This window comes from Oncorhynchus keta, chromosome 34 (assembly GCF_023373465.1).
Source record: "Oncorhynchus keta strain PuntledgeMale-10-30-2019 chromosome 34, Oket_V2, whole genome shotgun sequence".
In the NCBI taxonomy this organism is placed as follows: domain Eukaryota; kingdom Metazoa; phylum Chordata; class Actinopteri; order Salmoniformes; family Salmonidae; genus Oncorhynchus; species Oncorhynchus keta.
In genome coordinates, this window is record NC_068454.1 from 60907672 (window position 1) to 60929137 (window position 21466).

The 21466-nt window shown below is 41.9% G+C and overlaps 2 protein-coding genes across 2 annotated transcripts in view; both read right to left on the reverse strand.

The window, feature by feature from the left end:
• Window positions 1-1124: 1124 nt before the first annotated feature.
• Window positions 1125-12666, reverse strand: LOC118367436 (ubiquitin-conjugating enzyme E2 E1-like). Its single transcript, XM_035750917.1, has 6 exons — window positions 12520-12666; window positions 10973-11147; window positions 10698-10748; window positions 4657-4789; window positions 1773-1920; window positions 1125-1354 (listed from the first exon to the last, which is right to left on the reverse strand). Exons 1-6 carry the CDS (start codon window positions 12650-12652, stop codon window positions 1257-1259), a joined length of 738 nt encoding a protein of 245 aa, XP_035606810.1. The 5' UTR covers window positions 12653-12666; the 3' UTR covers window positions 1125-1256.
• Window positions 12667-13032: 366 nt separating this feature from the next.
• LOC118367437 (ubiquitin-conjugating enzyme E2 E2) overlaps window positions 13033-21466 on the reverse strand; it is a 28299-nt gene continuing 19865 nt past the window's right edge. Inside the window, exons 4-6 of the mRNA XM_035750918.2 lie at window positions 15716-15848; window positions 14256-14403; window positions 13033-13792 (exon numbers count right to left, since the gene is read on the reverse strand). Coding sequence (XP_035606811.1) covers window positions 13695-13792; window positions 14256-14403; window positions 15716-15848 — 379 coding nt within the window. The 3' untranslated portion in view covers window positions 13033-13694. The remainder of the gene's footprint in view (window positions 13793-14255; window positions 14404-15715; window positions 15849-21466) is intronic.

Sequence of the window (21466 nt, forward strand, 5' to 3'; positions counted from 1 at the left end):
GGACTCTCAGACCATGACAAACAAGATTCTCTGGTCTGATGAAACCAAGATTGAACTCTTTGGCCTGAATGGCAAGCGTCACGTCTGGAGGACACCTGGCACTATCCCTACAGTGAAGCATGGTGGTGGTAGCATCATGCTGTGAGGACTGTGAGACTAGTCAGGATGAGGGAAAGATGAGCGGCGCAAAGCACAGAGAGATCCTTGATGAAAACGTGCTCAGGTCCTCAGACTGGGGTGAAGGTTCCCCTAACAAGACAACGACCCTAAGCACACAGTCAAGACAATGCAGGAGTGGCTTTGGGACAAGTCTCAGAATGGCATTGAGTTGCCTAGCCAGAGCCCGGACTTGAACCTGATAGAACATCTCTAGAGAGACCTGAAAATAGCTGTGTAGCGATGATCCCCATCCAACCTGATAGAGCTTGAGAGGATCTGCAGTGAAGGATGGGAGAAACTCCCCCAAAACATGTGCCAAGCTTGTAGCGTCATACCCAAGATTCAAGGCTGTAATTACTGTCAAATGTGCTTCAACAAAGTTCCATAATAAAAGGGTCTGAATACTGAGTGATTTTTTTTTTAATAAGGTTTAAATATTTTTTATATAAAACTGTTTTTGCTTTGACAATATGGGTATTACGTGTAGATTAACGGGGGGACGACGACGACAATGTAATCCCTTTTAGAATAAGGCTGTAACGTAACAAAATGTGGAAAGAGTTAAGGGGTCTGAATACTTCTTGAAAACACTGCAGTAGAGGCAATTTATCACTATTCCTTCATCTGACCATAACCAAGCACACTCGGTATGTATATGAGCTTGTACTGTTCCTTTAGCACCAAATTCCATTGGCTTTTCAAGTGAGACTACCATGTTATTTTGCAATAACTAAATGCTATTAAAAGTAAAACATGGACAACAGAACTGTGTAAAGGAGTACTTAAATTTCGTGGCTATTGTGGTACAACTGTACTGTAGTTCCATATTAAAAGGTGAAATCCATGTTTTTAATGGCACTGTTTCTGCATTTTATTTGAGGGACAGCCTACTATATTTCAGAAGATTAGCAATAGGCTAAGCAGTGGAGTATCCTACAGAGAGTAATAAAATATATGGCATTACATATATTTTCATTGTTTTTCTTTATTTCCATATCTGCACAGATAACTTAATCAGGAACCAAAAAATATACCAGACAATAAAGTACTAAAAATCTGAAATAGAAATCCCCCCCACACGGCTGTGCTCTATGGGCCTATGTGGCGTACCGCTTCGTCCACTGTTTGGCTGTTCTGTCATGCTCGGCTCTGTTTGTCGTGTACTGGGTGGCTATGCTTCCAACCAGGGGATCAGCTGAAAGTGAAAATCAACATGAGGGAAATAACAGTTAGAGGGTGGTGAATCTTGAAACAATTACTTTGCTCCAAGTGATGAATTATAAGCATTTTATAACTACTTATGAGTTATGCCAGCTTGTAGTGGTATCATAAGGAATTATACATGCAATATAAGGCATTATGTGTGGGCCTCAAAGTGATACCCATAACTTTAAAAAAAGTAATCCATATCTGAGCACAAAATGACACCAAAGAAATGGACAGGTATTTGCTATTTACCATGTTACCTGCAGATTAAATTTGACCCTTCGAGAGTCAGGAATACTCATATTTGTTCTGGTATCATATTTCCAGCCTGGGACAGACGCAGATCTGAAGAGAAACAAGTAAAAGGGGACAAGGAAGCCAATTAGGCTCCCCGATGGATATCTTACCTGGGTTACAGTCTGTGAGCAGAGAGCAGATGGACAGCAGCACCTTGGAGATGGTGAGGGCGGGGCTCCAGTTGTCCTTCAGGATGTCCAGACAGATCACCCCCTGACTGTTGATGTTACAGTGGTAGATCCTTGTCCGAAACGTTACCTTGAGGAAAAACAAAAGTAGAAAACATACATGCCATGTGCATATTAAACATAATAACAAGGCTAGAGATCCAGATCAAAATATATACAGAACAAAAATATAAAACGCAACATGTAAAGTGTTGGTCCCATGTTTCATGAGGTGAAATAAAAGATCCCACACATTTTCCATTTGGACAAAAAGCTTATTTTGTGCACAAATTGCTTTTCATCCCTGTTAGTGAGCATTACTCCTTTGTCAAGATAATCAATCCACCTGAGAGGTGTGGCATATCAAGAAGCTGATTGAACAGCATGATCATTACACACACCTTCTGCTGGGGACAATAAAGGACCACTCTAAAATGTGCAGTATTGTCACACAACACCACAAATACATTTTGAGGGAGTGTGCAATTAGCCTTCTGACTGCAGGAATATCCACCAGAGCAATAAATGTTCATTTTTCTACCATAAACTGCCTCCAATGTCATTTTAGAGAATTTGGCAGTATGTCCAACTGGCCTCACAACCGCAGACCACATGTAACCATGCCAGCCCAGGGCCTCCACATCCTGCCTCGTAATTTTTTTTTTCTTTCTTTAACTAGGCAAGTCAGTTCAGAACAAATTCTTATTTACAATGACAGCCTACACCGGCCAAACCCAGACGACGCTGGGCCAATTGTGTGCCACCCTATGGGACTCCCAATCACGTCTGGTTGCGATACAGCCTGGATTCGAACCAGGCTGTCTATAGGGACGCCTCTAGCACTGGGACGCAGTGCCTTAGACCGCTGCGCCACTCGGGAGCCCTGCGGGGTTGTTTGAGACCAGCCACCAGGACAGCTGATGAAACAGAAGAATTTCTGTCTCTAATAAAGCCCTTTGTGGGGAAAAACCTATTCTGATTAGATGCGCCCCTGCCCAGTCATGTGAAATTCATAGATGAAGGCCTAATGATTTTATTTCAATTGACTGATTTCCTTATATGAACTGTAACTCAATAAAATCATTGAAGTTGTTACATGCTGCGTTTATATTTTTGTTCAGTATAGTTATTTATTAAAGTGGATCAACATTTATTGGGGCAAAAGACAATACATGTCGGGCCGGAATGATACCAGTATCGCAATACTTGTTAGTATTGTGGCAAGGACACAAAACAAAGCAGATTTGACTTCTTTAGCAAAATAGCTCTAATGTTGGAAACAAACATCAATTCGTTGTTATCCAGTCACATTTATTTTCCAAGCTACATCACAATTGTTTTACATACAGCAGGTTTATTCACCATTTTTTTGTTTGTAATCGTGATATTACAATCTTGTCTCATCGCTGCAACTCCCCAACGGGCTCAGGCGAGGCGAAGGTCAAATCATGCGTCCTCCAAAACATGACCAACCAAACCTTGCTTCTTAACACCCGCCTACTTATCCGGGAAGCTAGCTGCACCAATGTGTCGGAAGGAAACACAGTTCAACTTACGACCGAAGTCAGGCTGCAGGCGCACTGCCCACCACAAGGAGTCACTAGAGCACGATGAGCCAAGTAAAACTCCCCCTTGCCAATCCCTCCCCAACCCGGACAACGATGGGCCAATTGTGCGCCGCCCTATGGGACTCCTGGTCCTGGCCAGTTGTGACACAGCCTGGGAACCAAACACTGAGATGCAGTGCCTTAGACCGCTGCGCCACTCGGGAGGCTCTATACAAAAGGCTTTAAAGGACCAAATAGTTTGGTCTACTTCGTGTTTTCATTTTTGCCATTTTTTCAAAATTGTGATACTGGTATCGTCCTGGACTTAATTCAAGCGTCAACTACTGAGGAGCAATATAATAATAATAATAATATATGCCATTTAGCAGACGCTTTTATCCAAAGCGACTTACAGTCATGTGTGCATACATTCTACGTATGGGTGGTCCCGGGAATCGAACCCACTACCCTGGCGTTATGGGACTAACCAATATTCACAGAATCATTTAAACACACAAGGCAGAAAATATCTAACTGTGAAAGAAAATCACATCCATAGACTGTTCTGGCACCCAAGTGGAGGTGTTGGTTAATGAGAGTACTTCCACATGTTAACAGGGAAAACCTGTCAAACCGCAGGGATGGTAAGTACTGTAGATATGCTGCCTGCTGTGTTCTAGAAACGGGAGGAAATTCAGTCATCCTCATTTCACCATTCTTAAAGAGAAATTCCATATTGTAATGAAATGATCAAATGTGACAAAACAATCCAAATATAATAGAATTTCATTTTAGCAAATTTTTATGAAACGTTTGGATTCGTTTTTAGCACATGGAATTAAACTTAGAACGGAAAAGTTAACTAGTGAGCTAACTAGCCAAGCTACAAGCTATGTTTCAAATTGTCTATTTAGTTTGTGTTGCTGTTGTGTATCAAATTGCATAGGCTACCTGGCTCTCCTCCTTCTCTGGAAATGACCCGACTTGCACACACACATTACGCACAAACAGAGGCACACATGCAAATAGCTCTCTAGCATCTGGAAAGCGAGTCTAGTTTCTTGTTTTCTTTTTTTTTGCTGTGGCGGCAACAATTTAGCAGCAGTGTAATATAACAGAAACACTGTCGTCATCGCCGGTCACATTTTTTGCTGTGTATACCCTGAAGAACAAGCAAATTAATACTAAGTAAATCTGTCCCATTCATTGCGCGGGACTAAACCAAGATGACTGTTTTGTAGAGAGTAAGTAGTGACTGGAAGCTGACGATTGCCTAGTACCTTGGGTGGTTTGAAGGGATAGTCGGGTGTAAAGGCGATGTCCAGGAAAAAGACCCCTCCCTCGTAAACAGAGCCCGGTGGTCCCAGGATGGTTGACCTCCACTCATAGATGTTGTCTCCTTTGGGACCAGCGCTGGTATTAAATGAGAAAGTTACAGATTATTTTTAACTATTAGCCTGGTCACAGATCTGTAAGTGCTATAGCCCACTCCTTTGTCGTTACCCACCAGGTAAACCAAAGGAGAACAGTCTCCCTAATTGGTGTAAACCAGACAACGTTCTTTGTTATTGTTATGGCTCAGGTCACTTATGTGTGTGTGTACTTTGTCTCATTGCCACAAGGGACAGATAATTTAAAGCTGCAAATCAGCAGCTGCAAATCAGCAGTTCTCCCCACCCGTTTATGTAAAAAGCTAAAAGGGCTAGAGAAATGTAACCACTCAAATTCATAGGCAGAGCAATGGATGCTGAGACTGACCATACAAGATTTCAAAATGATAGTTTTAACAATCACTATATAGCCTCAAAACATGGTTAACATTTACTTTGTTTACAACCATTGGAGTGAAACAACGGTATATATTTTGGGTTCTGATGGGTTGAACTAAGCTCATAAGGTTATAGAATAAGTTATGGGTAATTAATTCAGAAGTCCCAAAATTGATTAATCGATTGTCCCTTTAAACTACTGCACCTGCAAAAAAAACGTGTCTGTCAAACTGTTTAGAGCCTATTAGCCCTTGGGGTTACACTCGCTTGGTGACCACACAGCTTTATATTGCTTGAGAGAACAGTACATTTTCTCTCAAGCGTCAAAGAAGAAGCCTCCATTCACAACCAATCCCTGATGACGTGCCTCTGTATCATGACCCATATTGATTTCCTCAGAGCAGATCAGCCTTTATCCTTGGTACATGCTGAACATGTAGTGGGAATTATCTAGGGAGTGATGACTACAAGGGTGATCCAATATAACGTGGGAGATGTAAAAATTCAGCTTCATGTAGATTTCTAATAGAGGTCGACCGATTAATTGGCATGGCCGATTAAAAAATTTCATAACAAATCAGTATATCTGCATTTTTGGACGCCAATTACATAGCATTCCACGAGGAGACAGCGTGGCAGGCTGACCACCTGTTACGTGAGTGCAGCAAGCAGCCACGGTAAGTTGCTAGCTAGCACATCATCACATCAACATCAAATTTTATTTGTCACATACACATGGTTAGCAGATGTTAGTGCGAGTGTAGCGAAATGCTTGTACTTCTAGTTCCGACAATGCAGTAATAACCAACAAGTAATCCAACTAACAATTCCAAAACTACTACCTTATAGACACAAGTGTAAGGGGATAAAGAATATGTACATAAATATATATGAATGAGTGATGGTACAGAGCGGCATAGGCAAGATACAGTAGATGGTATTGAGTGCAGTATATACATATGAGATGAGTATGTAAACAAAGTGGCATAGTTAAAGTGGCTAGTGATATATGTATTACATAAGGATGCAGTAGATGATATAGAGTACAGTATATACGTATACATATGAGATGAATAATGTAGGGTATGTAAACATTATATTAGGTAGCATTGTTTAAAGTGGCTAGTGATATATTTTACATTCTTTCCCATCAATTCCCATTATTAAAGTGGCTGGAGTTGAGTCAGTGTGTTGGCAGCAGCCACTTAATGTTAGTGGTGGCTGTTTAACAGTCTGATGGCCTTGAGATAGAAGCTGTTTTTCAGTCTCTCGGTCCCAGCTTTGATGCACATGTACTGACCTCGCCTTCTGGATGATAGCGGGGTGAACAGGCAGTGGCTCGGGTGGTTGTTGTCCTTGATGATCTTTATGGCCTTCCTGTGACATCGGGTGGTGTAGGTGTCCTGGAGGGCAGGTAGCTTGCCCCCGGTGATGCGTTGTGCAGACCTCACTACCCTCTGGAGAGCCTTACGGTTGTGGGCGGAGCAGTTTGCTGTACCAGGCGGTGATACAGCCCGACAGGATGCTCTCGATTGTGCATCTGTAGAAGTTTGTGAGTGCTTTTGGTGACAAGCAGAATTTCTTCAGCCTCCTGAGGTTGAAGAGGAGCTGCTGCGCCTTCTTCACGATGCTGTCTGTGTGGTTGGACCATTTCAGTTTGTCTGTGATGTGTACGCCGAGGAACTTAAAACTTACTACCCTCTCCACTACTGTTCCATCGATGTGGATAGGGGGGTGTTCCCTCTGCTGTTTCCTGAAGTCCACAATCATCTCATCTGTTTTGTTGACGTTGAGTGTGAGGTTATTTTCCTGACACCACACTCCGAGGGCCCTCACCTCCTCCCTGTAGGCCATCTCGTCGTTGTTGGTAATCAAGCCTACCACTGTTGTGTCGTCAGCAAACTTGATGATTGAGTTGGAGGCGTGCGTGGCCACGCAGTCGTGGGCGAACAGGGAGTACAGGAGAGGGCTCAGAACGCACCCTTGTGGGGCCCCAGTGTTGAGGATCAGCGGGGTGGAGATGTTGTTGCCTACTCTCACCACCTGGGGGCGGCCCGTCAGGATGTCCAGTACCCAGTTGCACAGGGTGGGGTCGAGACCCAGGGTGTCGAGCTTGATGACGAGCTTGGAGGACACTATGGTGTTAAATGCCGAGCTGTAGTCGATGAACAGCATTCTCACATAGGTATTCCTCTTGTCCAGATGGGTTAGGGCAGTGTGCAGTGTGGTTGAGATCGCATCGTCTGTGGACCTATTTGGGCGGTAAGCAAATTGGAGTGGGTCTAGGGTGTCAGGTAGGGTGGAGGTGATATGGTCCTTGACTAGTCTCTCAAAGCACTTAATGATGACGTAAGTGAGTGCTACGGGGCGGTAGTCGTTTAGCTCAGTTACCTTAGCTTTCTTGGGAACAGGAACAATGGTGGCCCTCTTGAAGCATGTGGGAACAACAGACTGGGATAGGGATTGATTGAATATGTCCGTAAACACACCAGCCAGCTGGTCTGCGCATGCTCTGAGGGCGCGGCTGGGGATGCCGTCTGGGCCTGCAGCATTGCGAGGGTTGATACGTTTAAATGTTTTCCTCACGTCGGCTGCAGTGAAGGAGAGCTGAATGAACTCGCACACCGAATCAGCGTATTCGTCAATGCTGTCGTCTGACGCAATACGGAACATATCCCAGTCCATGTGATGGAAGCAGTCTTGGAGTGTGGAATCAGATTGGTCGGACCAGCGTAGAAACAGACCTCAGCGCGGGAGCTTCTTGTTTTAGTTTCTGTCTGTAGGCAGGGATCAACAAAATGGAGTCGTGGTCAGCTTTTCCGAAAGGAGAGTGGGGCAGGGCCTTATATGCGTCGCGGAAGTTGGAATAAACGTATCTTATAAAAAAACAATATTCACATAATCACTAGTTAACTACACATGGTTTATGATATTACTAGGTTAACTAGCTTGTCCTGCGTTGCATATAATCAATGCGGTGCCTGTTAATTTATCATCGAATCGCAGCCTACTTCGCCAAATGGGTGCATTCGTTGCACGAATGTACTTCACCGAACATCAATGTCTTCCTTAAAATCAACACACAGAAGTATATGTTTTTTTTAACCTGCATATTTAGTTAAAAGAAATTAATGTTAGCAGGCAATATTAACTAGGGAAATGGTGTCACTTCTCTTGCGTTCATTGCATGCAGAGTCAGGGTATATGCAACAGCTTGGGCCGCCTGGCTCGTTGTGAACTAATTTGCCAGTCTTTTACACAAGTATGACATAACATTGAAGGTTGTGCAATGTAACAGCAATATTTAGACTTATTGATGCCACCCATTCATTAAAATACGGATTGATTGCATATTTCACTGAAAGAATAAACTTTTTGCCTTCGAAAGGATAGTTTCTGGATTTGACCATATTAATGACAAACAGCTCATCTTTCTGTGTTTATCATATTATAATTAAGTCTATGATTTGATAGAGCAGTCTGACTGAGCGGTGGTAGGCAGCAACAGGCTCGTAAGCATTCATTCAAACTTTACTGCGTTTGCCAGCGCTGTTTATGACTTCAAGCCTATCAACTCCTGAGATTAGGCTGGCAATGCTAAAGTGCTTATTAGAACATTCAATAGTCCAAGGTATACGAAATACAAAATGGTATAGAGAGAAATAGTCGACACGGCATAATTCATATAACTACAACTTAAAACTTCTTAACTGGGAGTATTGAACCACCAGCTTTCATGTTCTGAGCAAGGAACTTAAAACTTCTTAGGGTTGCAATCCCGTTAACGGGATTGATATGACAACAGCCAGTGAAAGTGCAGAGCGCCAAATTCAAACAGAAATCTCATAATTAAAATTCCTCAAACATACATTTTATACCATTTTAAAGGTAATCTTGTTGTTAATCCCACCAAAGTGTCCGATTTCAAATAGGCTTTACAGCGAAAGCACCACAAATGATTATGTTTGGTCAGAGCCAAGCCACAGAAAAACACAGCCCTTTTTCCTGACAAAGAGAGGAGTCACAAAAAGCACAAATAGAGATAAAATGTATCACTAACCTTTGATGATCTTCATCAGAATGCACTCCCAGGAATCCCAGTTCCACATTAAATGTTTGATTTGTTCGATAATGTCCATCATTTTTGTCCAAAGAGCTACTTTTGTTAGCACGTTTGGTAAACAAATCCAAAGTCATGAAGCACGTTCCCTAGTTGCAGACGAAATCCGCAGAAACATGTCAGACGATGTATGGAATCAATCTTTAGGATGTTTTTAACATAAAATGTCAATAATATTCCAACCAGAGAATTCCTTTGTCTTCAGAAAAGCAAAGGAACGCAGCTACCTCTAATGTGAAATGTGCGTGACCAGCGCGTGACTGCTGGCAGACCTCTGACTCATTTCTCTCTCATTTGGTACCACTTCACAGTAGAATCCTCAAACAAGTTTCTAAAGATGGTTGACATCTAGTGGAAGCCTTAGGAAGTGCAAAATAACCAATATCCCACTGTGTATTCAATAGGGGCTGGGTTGAAAATCGACCAACCTCAGAATTCCCACTTCCTGTTTGGATTTCTTCTCAGGTTTTTGCCTGCCATACGAGTTCTGTTATACTCACAGACATCATTCAAACAGTTTTAGAAACATCAGAGTGCTTTCTATCCAATACTAATAATAGTATGCATATATTAGCCACTGGGACTGAGATGCAGGCAGTTTCCTCTGGGCACGTTTCATCCAAGCTACTCAATACTGCCCCTGCAGCCATAAGAAGTTAAAACTTTTTTTTTTTTTTTTTACTTTATTTATTTATTTTTTTTAACCTTTATTTAACCAGGCAAGTCAGTTAAGAACATATTCTTATTTTCAATCACGGCCTGGGAACAGTGGGTTAACTGCATGTTCAGGGGCAGAACGACAGATTTGTACCTTGTCAGCTCGGGGGTTTGAACTCGCAACCTTCCGGTTACTAGTCCAACGCTCTAACCACTAGGCTACGCTGCTGCAAGGAACTTCAATGTTTATTTTTACTTTTTTACATTGCACTTTACTTTCTTCTCCAACACTGTGTTTTTATATTATTTAAACCAAATTTTTGAATGTTTCATTATTTGTTTGAGACTAATAGATTTGAGACTAATAGAATAGATTTGATGTATTATATTAAATTATTGTCCTTTCAGTATTGTATAATTGTCATTATTACAAATATATATAGAAAAATTGTCCGATTAATCGGTATCAGCTTTTTTTGGTCCTCCAATAAAATCGATATCGAAAAATCATACTCGGTTGATTTCTAAACACCTTTTTCCCCACCATCTTAATCCAGCCTGGCATTTCAAGTCTAAACATTTTGATCAAAATAGAAGGTGCAGCTTTATTTTATCAGCATATGGGACATGAGAAAAATCAGAAAGTAATGCAAGCCTTTATGAATAAGTGTTCAAATCATTATTGTTTGGAGAGTCGCATGTTGGTATTGACCATGGCAATACGAAAGACTGCGGACGGATTAGAACAGAGAAGATGAGCTCAAATAAAACCAACCTGCAGTTTGGCGGAGGGTCCAGCGTGATATCTGCCAGCTCTTTCTGAATCCTGCAGAAACAAACATGCCTTCAGATCAATCATTGATTGCCCAGCCGTATCTTTACACACCTTTGTTTTTTCTCAGCCATGGTCGAATACAGTGAGGCTAGAATATTTTTAAACAAATAAAGTACAGAGAATATCATCTAGGAGATTAACCCACCCCTCTGACTGTCACTTTGTTGGTGTTGTGTGTGACAACCAGACAATATTTCATGAGGTTTGGGTGTTACCTCTTCGCGCTGGTGGATAGCAGCTTGGAGGTCTTGCTCATACTGGCTTTGCTCTCCCGTTTCTTGCAAGGTGTGTCCTTCGGTTTGTTTTGATTGGAGGAAGAAGATGAAGAGCTGGTGCTGACACGCGACTCCTCATCCGACATACCGGTTTGGACAAGAAATGAGCAGGAACCTACAATGCGATTGTGATGCAGCAGTTGAAGAACAAAAAAGCAGTAGCTTTGACAAATGAAATTGCTTTCAAGCTATTTACAAAATGAAGTTACGTTACAGTTATGACAGAGCACCTTAGACATTCTAGGAAAAAACAGCTACCTCAACATAGCTTGCTGAGAAGACCTTAAAACAAGCCACTTCAACACAGCTACGACCAGTGATTTTTTCATAGCAGGTTAGGAGAATGTACGCAGCAGGTTAGGAGAATTAACGCAGCTGGTTAGGAGAATTAGGTTATGGTTAGGAAAAGGTTTAGTGAAAATGCTTTTCTAACCTGCTAGGAAAAGTCACTTCCGGTCATAGCTGTATTGAGGTGGCATGTTTTTAGGGAGTCCCTAGGCTTAGCGGAGATGCCAACAACCTGATGCATCTGCTTTTCAGGGATACAGTTTATTCAGGTTACGGCAGTGGTTTCCAACCTTTTTCGGTCACTGTACCACCAACAGAATTTTGCTCTGCCCAGAGTACCCCCTCATGTGCATTTTACCAGCAGGCATATGGTCTCATGAGTCTTCAAGTACCCTCTGTGGATAGGCAAAGTACCCCTGGTTGGGAACCACTGGGTTAGGGAGTCCCATACTGCTTGGCTAGTGCTCAGTTGAAATATAAGTAACTGGCTAGCTGCCACCCCCTGGCAATAATATTGTGATTATGGATGGTTGCGCAAACATTGTTGGCCAGCCCTGATATGGCAAGCCTCCATGATTCCCCAAATGTAATAGATAATGAATGATATGTGAAAATGTAGCTCATTTACCGTCAGCTAATAATAAAAGCGCCCAGAGGAACAAATGGAGTTTATGTTTGCAACTGCTTGTGCCAAGTCAAGCTGGTTGGACTAGGTTTGGTTAACTATGTGGACATTAACAGTTGGCTAGCATAACCATCTAGCTAGCTAGTTAACGCTAGTCACAAACCGCGGACCTGATTTCCTCGCCCCCCTTATTAGCCGACCGTTTGACTGCCCAGACCGTAGCCAAAGTTCGCAAAATATTGTAGTTACATGAAAGTTGACGCCCACCTCAACCTTTCAACGTTCTGAGATATTTAACTTAGCTAACGTTAGTTGGCTATCTAGCTGTAAGGCAAACAACGTTACACCATACAGTGAAGCTAGCTTAGCTACTAACATTACTAGCTTGAGCTAGCTAACGTTAGATTTATTTCCTGAGCCAGGCAGTGTCACCACAAATGTGTCTGTCGAGTCGTTAACTAGCCGTCTTTTCCAATACAAAACAAGTTGAATACACTCATTGAACGTCAATGTATTTTATAAATCATGAGACGTATTCAATATTAAAAGTAACGTTAGCCAAGTAGCAAATTACCTCCTTTGTGTCTGGATCTCCCCACTGCCTGAGCTCGTGCGTATCGCCTTCTGTGGAACGGAAGTGCCGCGGGTGCAGTGGAATCATATCGCGCACTCACTATGATGACAGTATATCGGCGCATAGGGATCATTCAATATTAGGTCATGGTAGACTGATGACATTTTGATATCATACATTTGAAAAATATGCACGAAAAAGCACTTGTCGGATGAGGGCCAATATAAAATGTGGAGTATCACTGAATATGGTGTTACCAAGTCAGGGTGAGAGAGGTTCATATATGGTCTATGGTTCATGCCCACCTCTAACCTAGACCTGTAATGCAGTTTGTTCTGATGTAGTCTATTTTACCCTGGTAAATTCCCTGGATTCCCCAGAGTTCATTATATGCACAGGCAGTGGCAATGTGTGTCAGTCAGTCATGAGGCAGAAGACTGATAGGTCCAGAGATGATCCTTTTAACACCTGTCACAGACCAGAGGGTTCACAGTTACAGAACAGAGAGTATAGTCACAAGCCAACCAGTGTTTTATTGGGTGCTTCATTAATACAAGTCATAACAAACCACCCTGCCATGCCAGAGTAGCCAGTAAATGTACAAGTCCTGCCTCTTTCACAAGCAGACCTATATTTCTGTGGTCTGCCTCAAAAGCGTTTGAAAAAATACATACAGTACAAACAAAACCAAAGAGCGCAGAGGAGCATGACATGTCATTTGATGCAAATCTTCCTCCTGTTCCATGCAGATAACATTGATGACTGGAATATGAAATTAAAAAACACAAAAGAACCTAGGGTACAGTAAAAAGAGTATATAATCTGCATTTTGTTCCTGGAGCCACTATGAAAACAAGGATACCTACTGTATAGTTGAGGGACAATACTCATCAGAATAATAGTATTTTTTCAATACAATTCCAACATTCAGATATTGGAAAATAAAATCCCAATCTACTCTTTGTATAAAAAAAGAAGCTTTCAAGTCAACAAGGAACAAAGGACAGTCTTTACAAATAAAAGGTAGATACAAAGTTTAGGGGGAGGATTACAGGTATACCGTTGCACTTAGTGAGTGTGCTTTGAAAGGCTGGGGAGAGAGGTAGAGAGGTACTGTGGGGGGGAGGGGTGTGTGTGGGGGGGTGGGGGGGGCAGTGGAAAAGTCAGACGGGGATCTATGTGGCGTATCTCTTCGTCCACTGCTTGGCTATTCTGTCATGTTCCGTTCTGTTGGTCAAGTATTGTGTGGCAATGCTCCCCACCAGAGGGTCCGCTGCAATGACAAAAGGAAAAGGATGCAGATCAGAGCATGCATTAATGAATAGCATTTCACAGGTGTATGGTTTTTGGACCCAGAGAGAGTTTAGAGCATATTATTACATTGTATTAAAATATGAATAAGGACTTTTTTTTAAAGATAATTTAAAATCCATCAACAGGTTCAACAGCAACGGAGCTACTGTCCCTGGGGAAGGGAACGCTAGAACTCTGCTAGTAGAGCTGCAGACAGTTATCAATTAAACATTATCACCATCTCTGTGTATAGATGTTTCATGCTGTGAGTTTACATTATATACACACAGAGATGGTGATAATGCTTCATGCAGTGAGTTTACACTATCGCTATCTCTGTGTGTAGATAGTGTAAACTCAAATGTCATTTAAAATCAGTCATGAATCACCAGCTGAAATGAGAACACTGCAGATCCTGATGTGGACATTGACGGGTCTCTTACCTGGGTTACAGTCTGTGAGCAGAGAGCAGATGGACAGCAGCACCTTGGAGATGGTGAGGGCGGGGCTCCAGTTGTCCTTCAGGATGTCCAGACATATCACACCCTGACTGTTGATGTTACAGTGGTAGATCCTTGTCCGAAACGTTACCTGGTAAGTACAGGAAAAGACAGCATTTATAGTTTAGAAGCCTGGTTCAGCAGCAATACTGACAGTAGAATAGTCTGAATTGGACAAAATAAAGTAGCAGTATGTGTAATTTCTTTGTTGAGCAGATGGTGACAACTCTTATAACACGGCTGCAGACCTTCGATATACCATAACAAAATACCAGAATTTTCATATGCCTTCTAATTTCCATAGGCTTTAATATAGCCAACAGGGGGCAGCATGGTGCATTTACCAATATGCAAAAAATATGTATAATTGTCATGAAATGCCCCAGGAAAAAAACATTACATATATTAGTTTGAGAGGAAAACAATCATTCCCATAAGACTTTAACAGGGATTCAAATAAGGGGTCAAAATTACTTTATTTCGTTTCAAATGTGCTGACGTCAAACCTTTGTACAAGAAACATCCACACAAACATCCCTGTTAAGTTTACTATCATGTTTCTGATTGACCGTGAGTCTGACATCTGTTTAGGTCTGACACCTGACACCAGCCCAGTCCTCCAATCACCAACATCTGGACAGACTGACCCTGACCTTGCAGAGGAAACTTCTAATGAGCCTTGGCATTCTGAACACACAGAGAACAGGACATTCATTATAAATAACCCCACAATGGTGCACTCTGCCGCACTAACCCTAACAACTGAATCTTATACTTCCAATCTGTCCAACAAGCTTGTCAAACTGGAGTTTCAGTTAGGGGCTTGAAAAAAGCTATGGTAAGAGTATAGTATACAGCAAAACTCCAATGGAGCATGTATCATGTGCTATAGTGACGGAAGGACTGGCTACAGATCACAGTGGGACAAAACACTTGAGCCCTCTGGCTACACTGAGCAGAGCCTGTGGATTTGTTTGAGTCTGCTGTCAAACAGCAGAGCCGGTTCTTACACAGCTCAGAGAGAAACAGAGACAAAAAGAGAGAATGAAAGAAGGGGGGAGGAAACAGAGAGTCAGAACTCAAAATGAAAGCCAGTGAGAGGGAAATTGGGTTATAAGAAGCAAAGAGATATCCAAAAGCACATTTCATACAATGATAATGACATCCACTCAACAACCGAAAATACTCCACAGGGTACGTTTCATGAAAAGGCTAATAAAGAATGAATTGAAAATATGAACAGTGAACTGGTAAAGGCTTGGCGGAGCACACCAGATTTCCAGAAAATCATGTTAGCTGTTGAAATTACATTAAAGCAAGAGTTCTCCACACAGGAAGAGAGCAGCACAATGGCACTAAAGCTATAAACCATTTGTGGTCACAGTGTGGTGGTGGGTGCTGACCTTGGGTGGTTTGAAGGGGTAGTCAGGTGTGAAGGCGATGTCCAGGAAAAAGACCCCTCCCTCGTAAACAGAGCCCGGTGGTCCCAGGATGGTTGACCTCCACTCATAGATGTTGTCTCCTTTGGGGCCGGCGCTGAAACAGAAACATGTCAATATGTTAAGCAACTCAGGGCATTGGGATTGACAACCGGGTACTGACAGAGTAGCCTAGAGTAGACAGTCTGAGTCCAAGTGAGCAAGAGAGGAGGAAATGCTAGTTTCTGACGAGTTAATGAAGCAGAGATTTGAGATTCTCAGTTTGTACTTTTAGCCTGAGTTTTAGTTCTGTTCAATGATTATCACTCAAGCTATCTAGGTTGTGCTACCAAAGAAAATCTGAAACATTCTTAAACCCCCAAAAATGTGCAACATTCAAAGGCTAATATAATCATCCATCCATTGAAATAAACAGTTTGTTAGTTGGATTGAGGATTATCATTTCACAAATAGAGAACAATTTAGCTATGTCAATTCATACAATATATACACACAAATGTAATTGTATCTTGAAGGTCCTTTATTAGATGTGTAGTTATGTTGAGTGGGGTGAGGGTCACATCTGTTGGATAGTCTGGTAATTAATGTAATTTCCATATTAAGTCTCCACCCTCCCCCAACATAAGACTGTCTTGAACACCGACCAGATCAGAAATCCCAGGACAAATGAGCAATTCCTCAGATTTCATGTCATTACTGTACATGAACTTTAACATCGACCAAACCCACAGGTGCACAAGAGCACACACACACACACACACACCGACGACTGCTCACACAGATGCTCACACATACTTAGAGATTGGGAGCAGGATTGCAGCAGCACAGAAAACGCATGACTAGCAAAGTCACCAATCGCTTTGTTCATCTTGACAAGCACCAATAATCTGTGACTGACGTTTCCAGGTGGCCATGTCAGAATGAAATGACAAGCAAGTTATGATTTCTCCACAACATAATAACCTCAAATAGCGCGACTTGAGTATCAAACAAGTGTCTGACTCAGTGCATGCCCATGAGAATGGATCAATCTCCACAAATAGAATGAAAGGACAAGACACTTCCTCTTTCCTGTAGTGTCAACACATTCAGATTTCATCTTATACTATTTATTTTTCTAAAGCAACTATTCGAAGCCTTCTTTAATTAGTTAAGGGACTTGAATATTTTTCAATAGCTGTTTTGTGCCCATAAGAGCAATGCAAATATGGACTTATCTTGATGAGGCACAAAGGAAATCTGTTTTATACTGGTATGATTTGGAAATGACTTAAGCATATCATCTGGAGACCATATTGGGAAATATTCATTGTCAGTGCATTGCAACAGGGCAGATGTGGCCTATTAATAGCTAGCTGTAATGAAGAAATGTTCTGATGTTGCTTGGTGGGTGAGGTAACCCCTGCACTGTTTATGGAGAAAATGAGTTGCAACCAGACACAGGGAGAATAGTTTTTATGTGGGTGGGGGAAGAAGTTATTTACTCATCTACACATCCCTGCACCAGAGGTAATCTGCAAATTCAATGGGTCATATTCATAAGGCCCAAAACGGAAGAAAGATGAGTAAAATGGGAAGGTTGTATGTGAAATTATACAACGAGAACTACTGGTTTTCATTTTCCGTTGTAAAGGGTTTGTTACAGTGTGCCATTTTGAATGCACACTTTAGCTGTAGGCAATTTCCTTTTCAATACTCACGGAAAAAAATCTAATTTAAATCAAGCGCCTACATAAAACATGATTCAAGGTGAAAAACTCATTGTAGCTTGATGCAATAATAAAAAATAAATACCTCCCACTGTGCCAGATGTGTGATCCTTTTCAAAGCAGCACAGATACAGGGACTCTTTCATGTCCTTTGAGGCCGATCACTTTCCAGCCCAGATGAGATAGATGAGACAGCATGGCAGAGGATCCACTCTACACCACCTCTGTGTAGATCTGACAACACACGGACCTCTGGGTAAAGGCTAAGTCAATAGTTTAAAGTACATGCCACGACTGTAGGTTGCCCGGCAACCGCCCCCCCACCCCAGCAGCAGGGATTGCGGTGCTTTGTGGAGGCTGCCTAAGCATTCAGGACCTGACTGACAGTGTCTCATTAGAACAGTGGAGTGGGAGAGCAGGGCCGAGGCCACAGCATCGGACTGAGACAGAGAGAGGCTGTCTAGGTTAAGGATATCGACTGAATCAGCATCCTGAATGGCCAGGTTTAGGTGTCAAGGGAGATTCTGCTCACCCTTACATCCTGCTTTAGTCATGGGATGAATAGAGATGTTTTATAGCAGATCCTATTCACCAAGCCCAAAACTGTGCAAGGGGTATAAGTAATCATTACTGAACCACTTTAAAATGCCCAATGATTTTAATGCTAGTCAAAGAATTGCAATTTTGGATGCATAACATTTAGAGGGAATGAATGTGTCTGCTCAAAATCTTACGTCAAGTCGCTAGACTTTAACCCCAGATCTAACCCGTGACTAATTTGACTGCATATAGGCCTATAGCCGAATACTGCAATTTCGCAACAGTAATAGAGCTCTCCTCGCTCTACTATGGGAACACTCATCCTTTAATGCAGACATATGAGTTCAATACACATGACATTAAACATGAAATCGCTACGGTTTACAATAATATCCTCTGTGCGACTCGAGAGTTATAATAAATCTACAGTACGTCAGTAGATTTCTTTGAGTCACAGAGTATTTGGGTCATTTCTTCCAAGAATCTGGGATGCATTAGTGTGCGGGTGTCCGTGAGAATCTACCACTAGCCATCCTCTGCGATTACACTCATGTGGGAATGGCTCCGACAGCTGGAGTGCTGCCTCCGCAACAGAATGCAACCCAACAGAATCCCCAAATAAAACCCCTCGGGCCCGATTTACTCTGCTTTCAAACCACTTATCATCTTGTTCGAATCCAAATTTTTAAAAATGAAATGCCAAGCTAAAACATGTTATGCTTGTCAGTTAGCTAGGCATGGTTGATTCCTTTTTAACATGATACAGGTTGTATCTCATCTTTTATCATGCCATATTCTAAATGGAATAATACACTGGTAAATCTGGCATACATATAGACATGTTCAATTAACGGAAGATGGCTATTCATATGACCACAGACACAAAACCACTGACTAGATCGTCTACATGATGTTGAACGACGACATGGACAAACCACATACATATCATAATGAACCATGTTCATTTCATGCATGCTCTTACATGCCCATAGACAGTGGACAAAGAATCTATTCTGAAATACATCTCATTACTGCCTTAATTTTGCCGGACCTCAGAAAGATTAGCTGCTGCGGCTCCATAATAAATACAAATAACACCATTTCAATATAAAATATACTAGGCTGGCTGACACAAAGGAACCCTTACAAAATGTTGTTTTTATGGAGGCGGTGTACTGCAGGTCTTCTCCATTCATACACCGTTCCACTTCACACCAACATTACTGGAAACTATCCATGTAACAAGCTGTGATCCATAAGTAACGGAGACCAGACATAATTTCCATATATATTGAATGACCTTTCCTTGCAGTGGCTGTGAGAGACTAGTGCACCCCGTGTCCCATTTAACATGGTCTATATTACATGATTCCAGACAATCTAGAGATTGTGCCAACATGCCAAAACCTTTATCTTGTTGTATGGCGATTACAGTAATCTCAGGCAAATCGGTGACCTTCCCTCCCCGGGCTATCGCCAGCTCTGGTAATTCTCCCTGACATCGGGGAAGCAGTTGAGTTGACGAGCAGATGCAGACAGGTGATCAGCCTGTGTCATTTATCCTACTCATGATGACAGAGACAAGCCGATGACAGTGTTCTACCGCTGCTGACCTCAGTTACAGGGAACATTGCTTGATTGCGCATGAGACAGACAAAAATCCACAAAACTCAGACCATTCTAGGAGGGCCCATGCTGTTCACTTACAGTATTTATTAAATTGTGGGTTATTTTCTGGCAAGCACTCACTGTGTGTAGGAGTGTGTCTGTTCGGCAGAATGTCTAAAATGTTCTCTCTATTCCACCTTTGACATCTGCTGTGCAGCCAGAGACAAGAGAGCACAAAAAGTTTAAGAGAGTGTAATTTATTCCTCAACTTATTAACACAACAAGCTAATAACTGCAGAAGACAGACAGAACCAAGCACACAGACATAAACTATGCCAGAATTTGTAGTTCAGTTCAAGGTCAAAAACTGTCAAAGCGTACAAAATAATAATAATTCATGTATGCTGCCAGAAGGCATAGTAGCAACAACCATACTAAATCAACAAATTAAAAAGGCATTTGGATACATGTTCATGTGTTGAATTGTTAACGTACAAGGCCAGGGAACCGTATGGATGTGGAGACTAGAGAAAGTACCTTCTTTTGCAGTACCAACTGAACATGTGCTTGGTGTAAGTGGCCCAATCCTCCAGGACCACAGTTCCTTAAAATAATTGAGCAATAACCTTTTATACCTCAAGCTGTTCAGTATGTTGCTGTATAAAAAGGTCTCAAAATTGACCGCCACAGCAAAAGGTGTTGTATAAAAGAGTAACGGAACCCATAATTGACTGTCATTCAGTCGGTTTTGGTGCTTTTTAATGCTGCCATGTGCAAATAGAGCTATTATCTTAATTATGCACCATTCCAGTTAATTTCCCTTAGGCACTTTTCTTTGCTAATGGCATAGTCATTCAGTTAAGATCTTCTGTTCCATTGGCGCGGCGGCTGTGGCGGTTATCAGAAAGGGAACTTAATGACGCAATCTTCGTTTCCCCTGACCGTGAAAGCAAAGCGCCGACGACCAATTACCATGTAGCTCAGCAGCAGAGGTGACACCTCCCTCTCCAGACTTTCGTCTTTATTTGCACAAATGACATGGTTTGTTTTTAAATCAAGCGTTTTATTATTCATCATTACTATGAATACTGCAATTATTTGCCTGTGATTTATCCTGAAACAAGCATTTCTGGTAGAAACGGTTGAATATGTGCACGGTTTCTTCGAGTCCAAGTGAACCACATACCAATATTTACCCCTAACAGGCCATTTCACATGCTGGTTCAATCCATTTAAACTACCTTCCATTTGGTATTGATGAGAATATGTACTTTGGAAGGCACTTCAGATACTTTTATGACATCAATAGGTAATAAAATATTTTCTATTCCCATTCCTCCATTTTAATTTACTAAGATGTTTCTGGAAAAACAGGGACTTTGGTGGGTAAACATCGCTCTCCTCACAGCATTGCTGGTGCCTGAAGCAAGCTTTCTTATGCATTGCAAATGTGTCTCAGGACTCTCCATAAATAATGTATAGCATATATCATAATACACAGGCTTTGCATACATGAATGACTCAAAATGATGAGTCATTAAAAAACAACAAACAAAGGAGGCCATACTTTAAGTAGCTACATCAGAAAAGCAACACTGCTCTCACTCCAAACCCTTAACCATTCAGCCATGACCAGAGGTTTTTTTTCAGTACACATAACCCCCCCACAAAGCTGCAGCTCCCAGGGCAGTTGCTTGGCCTTGTGGCCAAGGGAATGGACTCGTTACCAGAAGGTTACTTGCAGAGATGAGTGGTGTGGTGTTATTCTTTGGTGAAGCACATGATTTATAGCCTGATTTCCGTCTCTATTCAGCTATTACCTTCCACTCCTTTCGGCAATTCTATCATTAATGAGCTC

What these genes read in the sequence shown, in the direction of transcription:
- LOC118367436 (XM_035750917.1), bottom strand. Translation starts at nt 12,652, where the DNA reads ATGATCCCTATGCGCCGATATACTGTCATCATAGTGAGTGCGCGATAT. An exon ending in CTATCCACCAGCGCGAAGAG is followed by an intron (nt 10,749 to 10,972) that starts GTAACACCCAAA and finishes TTGTTTCTGCAG; the next exon opens with GATTCAGAAAGAGCTGGCAG. An exon ending in GCTCACAGACTGTAACCCAG is followed by an intron (nt 1,355 to 1,772) that starts GTAAGATATCCA and finishes TTTCACTTTCAG; the next exon opens with CTGATCCCCTGGTTGGAAGC.